The sequence below is a fragment of the Orycteropus afer genome, unplaced genomic scaffold (assembly GCF_000298275.1).
Source record: "Orycteropus afer afer isolate SDZICR_OR568_19922 unplaced genomic scaffold, OryAfe1.0 scaffold00088, whole genome shotgun sequence".
NCBI lineage: Eukaryota > Metazoa > Chordata > Mammalia > Tubulidentata > Orycteropodidae > Orycteropus > Orycteropus afer.
In genome coordinates this window covers 4610902-4619396 of record NW_006921675.1, presented here as the reverse complement: position 1 = coordinate 4619396, position 8495 = coordinate 4610902, and the positions used below count along the sequence as shown (strand labels likewise).

The following is an 8495-nucleotide window of genomic DNA, read 5'->3' as shown; positions in this document are numbered from 1 at the left end:
GTTCTCCCTCTCTATCAAGGATCTCCTACATAGATCCCCTTCCAAGTGGATGACAGTGGTAGCCGGGCACCATCTAGTTCTTCTGGTCTCATAGTCGTAGAAGTTGAGCTTATTTCTTAAGTCTCTTTAAATATCCAAAATGGTTGAATGGCTTGTAAACATTCAAAATGGCTGAACTGCTTGTAAACATTCAAAATGGCTGCGCCAGTCTGTGCAAAAGTCCACAGCTCAGCCCATCTCCCTCTTTGCTACTTCCCCTTTTATTCACTAGCCACCAGTGCAGTCCTCTGTGCAGTCCCTGGCTAGCAGAGCCAAATTTTAGGTTAATTGTTAGGTCCTAACACCACTTGGCAATATCCAAGCTGTCTGTGCCGTCAAGATCACTGCCAGACTACAGCTCTGTATGTCTCCTCTTTTGGTGTTTTCATGCAAGTTCTTTTACTAGTTGGTGTTTAGTCCACTTTTATATCCTTCCTTTCAAAGCTCAGGACTCCAGGATTATCTTCTGTACCTGTGTTAATTGGTTCCCCTTTTCTTTGTTGAAGAGGGTCTGTGCAGTCTGTCTGCCTATTCCACCATCTTACCAGAATTCTGGCTGATTTAGTTTTGAAAATCTCTTTAATGGCTGAAGTCACCGGGATTCTCATACCAGTTTCTTCATTTTATTGGTTGAGATAACACACATAATGCAGCTGCTGGAAAAATTCCACTGTATACTCATGAAAGAAGGAGAATGAATATGGAAAATGTAGTCTTAATATTTCAGTTTTGACCTTGTGGGCCCAGTTAGAGGGTCTCGGGGATCCCCAGGGGGTACTCAGACTACTCGTTGTCCTAAATTAAAGAGTCAGACTGCTAAGTGAAGATCAAGCAGAATGAGAATTACACAGGACCGAATGAACTGACAAGAGAAATTTTATCATGGTTATTTCTTTGGAATACTGGTAATTAGTTTTACCGTTCTATTGCTGCACGGCTCTAGATTTGCAAAATAAACTCAAGTGGGCCTATATAGTTAATTTGCACTCTTGCTGCTAAATAATCAGGCCAAATCTAATGAGACTAGCCTATTTTGTGATCAGTACTCATCTCCATGGTTGTTTTCATCATGTGTTTGTTGGGAGGTGGGAGAGATATTGTCAGGAACAATTGAGATACTTTGAAATGAGCAAAAAAGAAAACTCGTTATCAGTGTATATTCTGGGTAATCTACACTTCTCATTTTCTTTGAGCTATTTTCTGTTTCAGTTCTTTTTAGTGACTGTTTTTCAGGCTCAGCCACTGAGCTAATAAAGATTCTGTAGGCTATAGAAAAAGAACAATAATAAATACCATTCTTTAGTTCTGGGGGCAAGGAACAGATACTTAAAAATAAAAACAGATATTGTTTAACTGTAACCTTCAATGTTTTGTAACAATGGAAACTCTGAGAAGATTCTATAGGGCAGGATGAGGTAAAGGTGGGGTGAGACTCTGAGGGAAGAAACTGTGGAACAGATCTTTCCCCTTAGGCTGGGTGGGTGCAACAGTAGCAGAGACCCTTCCTGCCTACTCTGCTAGTAAGCAGTATGTTGGAGAGGTGGTCAGACTTCAGAGGCAATGGCTGTTAATTATTCCCTAGGTGGCCCTGAGACCTTCAGTCCCCAGCATTGCTAGCATGGCTTAAGGGAGCAAAGACCTGAGATCTAAAGGCACTACAAGGATACTTAAGAAATATATAGTGTGGATTTGTGACCAGATGGTTTCCCTGATGCTTTGGTTGAGACTGTTTAAAGCCTTCCTGTTTCCTTGGCCTAATTCTTAGAGGGTTGAAGCCCAGTGGTGGCTTAAATAATATTTTCCACTAGTTCTGTAGCATAAGTGCTCAGAGTAGGACTTCAGTTGAATCAAATAAGAATATTTCTTGCATATCTGAGTTTCTGCACTTACAGTTTATACTTGCTACATAATGCTTTGGAACCTTTCCTCAACCTCCCTGTCTTTTCAGTGAATGTTTTTCAGGTTCAGCCACTGAGCTAAAGAAGATGTTGCACCTTTTATGCTTTTCTTTCTGCTAGTGAGGTATATAGGAGCTCTGGTAGCATAGTGGCTAAAGCACTTGACTGCTAACCAGAAGGCTGGTGGTTCAAACCCACCAGCCACTCCTCGGAAGGAAGGTTGGGCAATCCTACTTCCGTAGTGATACTGCCTCCGAAACCCAAGGAGGGGTTGCTATGAGTCGGGGCCGACTCGACGGCACATAACAACAACAACAACAACAGTGAGGTATATATACCAAAATCCTTTCTGGGACTAGAAGTTACAAGTTGATAGGAGTTTGCGACATTTATGCATTACCTCTTTCTTCCTGGTCCCTCTTTCATCTCATTCCCACTGAAGGATGTAGGAAGGATAAGTATTAACTCCTACTTTGGGATATACAGTTTCTAAAATCTCTTTTCTAGCAAATTAAAATCTGGTTTAAAAACCTTATGATACAGAGAGTAAAGTAAATAAAACCAGTATTCTTTGCTCTTGGCTCTATTTCCTTACAAGCCACTCTCCAGGACAACTGGCATCTTTTTCAGCACTAATAATGAAGGCTAAGTTTGAGAAGTGTCTTATTGTTGGCACATCTGAGTCACAACTGCCAAGTCTGTGTCTGCTACAAGCTTGTTGCCTCTCCAGAAGTATTGGAAAAAACTGCCTCTAGGCCTGCCAAACAGGCATTGTCCCCCAATTAAGATCATTATGAACTGGATAAATTTACATAAAAAACTCTTTTGAAATAACTCATTTGACATTTATATATGCCTAACTTCTGTTTTTGCTCTCGTGATATTAAGAGTACCACAGGCGGTTGATGGTAATGAAAATAGGTAGAACAGTTTTCATTGTTCTACTATAGCACAGACCCCAGCCCCTTGCCTTTGTGATTTCAGGAGAGGTCAGCTGCACCTGAGGCTAAAGACTTCTGGGAAGCTGTGAGGGAAGGCTAATTTAGCAAACTGTCTGTGGAAAGGACAACACCTACTCACTTACACACCTTACTCCTGGATGTCACATGAGACAGTACCGAGATTCCCTCTTTTTTTTGTATGGTTTTTGGCAGCTGCAGTGCTGTTCTCAAACTTTCGAAATCTAAAGGTTCATGCACCGAATTCTGGTATTTGCTCTCAGAGCAAAACAGAGCTCACTGTCCAAAGAGTTAGGTTATAAATTTAGGCAGTTCTATAGCTAGATGGGAGCTCTGGTAGCATAGTGCCTAACACACTTGATGCTAACTAGAAGGCTGGTGGGTTTGAACCACTCCTCAGAAGGAAGATGGGGCAATTTACTTCCATAGTGATACTGCCTCAGAAACTCAAGGAGGGGTCCCTATGAGTTGGGTCTGACTTGATAGCACATAACAACAGCACAGCTAGAGATGACAGGGACCAAGAACAATTTTATATATATATATATATATATATATATATATATATATATATATATATATATATAAAAAGAGAAAAAGAGATCTGGCTTAAAATAAAACAAGTGTTTAGAAAATATGAATTTTAGTAAAAACTATTATGATAATATTGTTAGATTTTTTCAGCTTAGTCATTAATATGAGATAAAAGAAAATATGGAAAGAGATTACAGGCTGGAAAAACATTTTATGATCTGAAATATTTCTGAGCCAAAACATAAGGTTGCTTACTGCAGTAAGGGAGCTCTGGGGGTGTATTGCCTAAGGCATGTGACTGCTAACCAGAAGGCTGGCGGTTTTAACCCACCAGCCACTCCTCGGAAGGAAGGTTGGGCAATCTACTTCTGTAGTGATACTGCCTTGGAAATCCAAGGAGGGGTCACTATGAGTGGAATCCTACTTGACAGCATTGCGTAAACATATACCATATGCGAATATGCTTGTAGCTGTTAGGTGCCCTTGAGTGGGCTCCAACTCATAGCTGCCCTACGTACAACAGAACGACACATCACCTAGTTATGCACAATCCTCACAATCCTTGCTATCATTGCAGCGACTGTGTCAGTCTATCTCATTGAGGGTCTTCCCCTTCTTTGGTGACCCTCTACTTTAACAAGAATGATATCCCTCTCCAGGAAATGGTCTCTTCTGACAACATGACCAAAGTAGGTGAGACAAAGTTTGGCCATTCTCACTCCCAAGGAGCATTCGGGCTGTACTTCTTCCAGGACAGATTTGTTTGTTCTGGCAGTCCATGGTATTTTCAGTATTCTTTGTCAACAACACACTTCAAAGGCATCAACTCTTCTTTGGACTTCCTTATCCATTGTCCAGCCTTCACATGAGGCAACTGAAAATACCATGACTTGGGTCAGACAGATCTTAGTCTTCAAAGTGACATCTTTGCTTCTTAACACTTTAAAGATGTCTTTTGCAGCAGATTTTCTAAGTGCAATATGATGTCTGATTTCTTGACTGCTGCTTCTATGGGTGCTGATTGTGGATCCAAGTAAAAAGAAATCTGTGACAACTTCAATCTGCTCTCCGTTTATCGTGATGTTGGTTATTGGTCCAGGTGGGAGCATTTTTGTTTTCTTTATGTTGAGGTGTAATCCATACTGAAGACTGTATTCTTTGATCTTCATTAGTAAGTGCCTCAAGTCATCTTTACTTTCAGCAAGCAAGGTTTTGTCATCTGCATATCACAGGTTGTTAATGGTTCTGCCTCTAATCCTGATGCTGTGTTCTTCTTCACATAATCCACCTTCTCAGATTATTAGCTCAGCACACAGATTGAATAAATATGGTGAAAGGATACAAACATGATATAAACCTTCCTGATCTTAAACCATGCAATATCCCCTTGTTCTGTTCAAACAACAGCCTCTTGGTCTGTGTACAGATTCCTTGTGAAAACAGTGACGTGTTCTGGAATTCCCATTCTTTGTATCCAAAATTTGTTATGATTCACATAGTTGAATGCTTTTGCATAGTCAATAAAACACAGGTGGACATCTTTCTGGTATTCTTTGTTTTCAGCTAAGATCCATCTGACATCAGCAAAGATATCCCTTGTTCCATGTCCTCTTCTGAATCTAACTTGCATTTCTGGATGTTCCAGTCAAATACTGCTGCAACTGTCTCTGAATTATCTCCAGCAAGGTATTACACTTGTGTGTGATATTAATGATATTGTTTGATAATTTCCACATTCTGTTGGATCACTTTTCTTTGGAAAGGGCACAAATAGCAATCTCTTCCAGTTGGTTGGGCAGGTAGCTGTCTTCCAACTTTCTTGACATAAGTGAGTAAGTGCCTCCAGTGCTGCATCTGTTTGTTGAAATATCTCAATGGATATTCCACCAATTCTTGGAGCCTTGTTTTTTGCCAATTCCTTCAGTGCACCTTTGACTTCCTTCTTTAATCAGATGTCACATCCTGAAATAGGTGAACATCAACTAATCTTTTTGGTGCAGTGACTCTGTATATTCCTTCCATCTTCTTTTGATGTTTCTTGCATCATTCAATATTTTGCCCATAACATCTTCCAATATTGCAACTTGAGGCTTGATTTTTTTCTTCAGTTCTGTCACCTTGAGAAATGCTGAGCATGTTCTTCCCTTTTGGTTTTCTAACTCCAGGGCTTTGCACATTTCATTATAATAATTGACTTTGTTTTTGAAATCTTCTGTTCAGCTATTTTATCTTGTAATTTCTTCTATTTCCTTTAGCTACTCTCTGTTCAAGAGCAAGTTTCAGAGTCTCTTCTGACTTCCATTTTGGTCTTTTCTTCCTTTCCTGTCTTTTTAATGACCTTTTGCTTTCTTCATGGATGATGTTCTTGATGCCATCCCACAACTTGTCTGGTTTTTGGTCATTGGTATTCAATGTATTAAAACTATCCGTCAGATAGTCTCTAAATTCAGGAGGGATATATTCAAGGTCATACGTTGGCTCTTGTGGATTTAACTGTCTTCAGCTTCAACTTGAATTTGCATATGAGCAGGTGATGGTCTGTTCCACAGTCAGCTCCTGGCCTTGTTTTGGCAGAAGATAATGAGCTTCTCCATGCCTCTTTCCACAGATGTGGTCAGTCTGACTCCTGAGTATTCCATCTGGTGCGGTCCATGCATATAGCTGCTGTTTATGTTGTTGATTAAATGTACTTGCAATGAATAAGTCATTGGTCTTGTAAAATTTTATCATGCGCTCTTGGGCATCATTTCTATTGCCAAAGCCATATTTTCCAACTACTGATGATTCTTCTTTGTTTCCAACTTTCATATTCTAATCTCCAGTCAATACATCTTGATTATCAATACATCTTAATTGCACATTTGGTGAATTTCAGACTGCAGAAGTTGGTAAATTTCTTCATCTTTGGCTTTAGTAGTTGTTGTGTAAATTTTAATAATAGTAGTATTAACTGGTCTTCCTTGTAGGTGTATGGATATTATCCTATCACTGACAACACTGTACTTCAGGATAGATCTCGAAACACTCTTTGCGATGATGAATAGGATGCCATTCATCTTCAATTTTTCATTCCTGGCATAGATCATATGATTGTCTGATTCAAAATGGCCCAAAACAGTCCATTTCAGCTCACTAATGCCTAAGATAATAGATTTTTATCTGTTCCATTTTATTTTGGACAACTTTCAATTTTCCTAGATTCATACTTTGTACATTCCACATTCTGATTATTAATGGACACTTACAGCTGTTTCTTCCCATTTTGAGTTGTGCCACATCAGCAAATGGAGGTCCCGAAAAGCGTTACTCCATCCACATCATTAAGGTCAACTTTAATTTGAGGAGGCAGCTCTTTCTCTGTCATATTTTGAGTGCCTTCAGTACCTTCTGAGTGTCTCCAGAGACTGGTCCCCACTGATAACATGACCATGGTAAGAGAGACGAAGTGTGGCCATTCTTGCTTCTAAGGAGTAATCCAGCTGTACTTTTTCCAAGATAGATTTGCTCATTCTTCTAGCATTCCATGGTGTATTCAACATTCTTCACCAGCACCACAATTCAAATGCATCAGTTCTTCTTGGATCTCCCTTATTCATTGCCCAGCTTTCACGAGTCTATGAGGCTATCGAAAAGACAGTGGCCTAGATCAGGCACACCTTAGTCTTCACAGTGATATCTTTGCTCTTTAATACTTTAAAAAAATAGTCTTCATACTTAGTCACTCTCAAATTATGTCTTGAAAGCCCTTCTTATCCTCTGGCCCATCAGTGAGCAGTGTTTTCTTAAGTGGTTGGCCCCATTCTTCTCTGTCTCTGTCTGGAAGCTCTACTGAAACCTGTCTACCATGGTGACCCTGTTGGTATTTGAAATACCAGTGGCATAACATCCAGCCTCACAGCAACATACAAGCCACCACAGTATGACAAACTGACAGATGAGTAAATACGCTTAGGAGCAAATATGCTTAGTACTACAAATTCCTGTACATATGTAAATGTATGTATTTTATTTTTAAATTTTTCCTTTTTTTTTTTTTCTGTTAAGAAGGGCAAAGGAAATGCCTAATTTTCTGTTTCTTCTCTGTGGGGAAGAGGAACAAAGGGTTCAGGTAGTTTAGAATATGTCGAGCGGGTGGTGGTCTCTCTAGGAGATCATGTTTAAATGTAAGAAAAAGGAAGGATCTTAGAGCTTCCCTTTGGAGGTAAATATCACATATTAGGGAAGTTTACCGTAGTAATGGTGAGTAAGAAACAAACCAGAAGTTTCCAAGTGAAGGTAAAAACCATTCTGTAAGTTGGGGGATTCTCTGTGCTGCTCCTAATGTAAGCCTGGTGAGCTATACACACTGCATTCCTTTTAGAGTGCCCAGTAATTTTTGAAGCCCCATGGATTTTCAGCTTTGTTGGACCTGGTTATGGATACCAGATGTCTGCCAGATTACAACTAATGGACCATATGCAAGAACATTACAGTGGACTGAAGTTTCATGGGCCCCATTTTTTCATACCTTTTCCCCCATGGATACACCCCCTGACGTGATGATGACATCAGCACGACTGATACCCTCATTCAAGGCATTGAGTAAGTCATCTGGGCTGGAAAAAAATAGAGACAAATACATTAACACAGAAAAAAGATTTTAGATATAGTGCCAACTTAAAACTAAACCATCTTATTCACTGAGAATACATTAATATAAGCATAGCACTATATTCTGTATGAAGTGGGAATCAAAAGGTCCCTCCCTAACAGAAATATAACTGTTATTGTGAAGAAAGAACCTCGTAAGTGCTGATGTAGTGGCTACTGGTGTTTTCACAGGATTTTTAAACTAACAGGGCAGTAAAATGAGGGGAAATAGTGAGGTGTTGATAGGGTGTCCAATCATCCTGATTTGCTTGGCAATGTCTGTTTTATTTTTAATTGAAAGTCATATGTCCTGGGAAATCCTGGACAAAATGGTGCTTTTGGTCACTCTGTATATTGGATAGATCACATAGGGTTCTTTAGAGTGGTAGGACTTAAACTCAAACACTGAGAGAAATGGGTAGATTTTGACATGCAG

At 39.6% G+C, this 8495-nt stretch overlaps 1 protein-coding gene across 1 annotated transcript in view; it reads right to left on the bottom strand.

The window, feature by feature from the left end:
* GPHN (gephyrin) overlaps positions 1 to 8495 on the bottom strand; it is a 795631-nt gene that overhangs the window by 36610 nt on the left and 750526 nt on the right. Inside the window, exon 20 of the mRNA XM_042781141.1 lies at positions 7938 to 8025. Coding sequence (XP_042637075.1) covers positions 7938 to 8025 — 88 coding nt within the window. The remainder of the gene's footprint in view (positions 1 to 7937; positions 8026 to 8495) is intronic.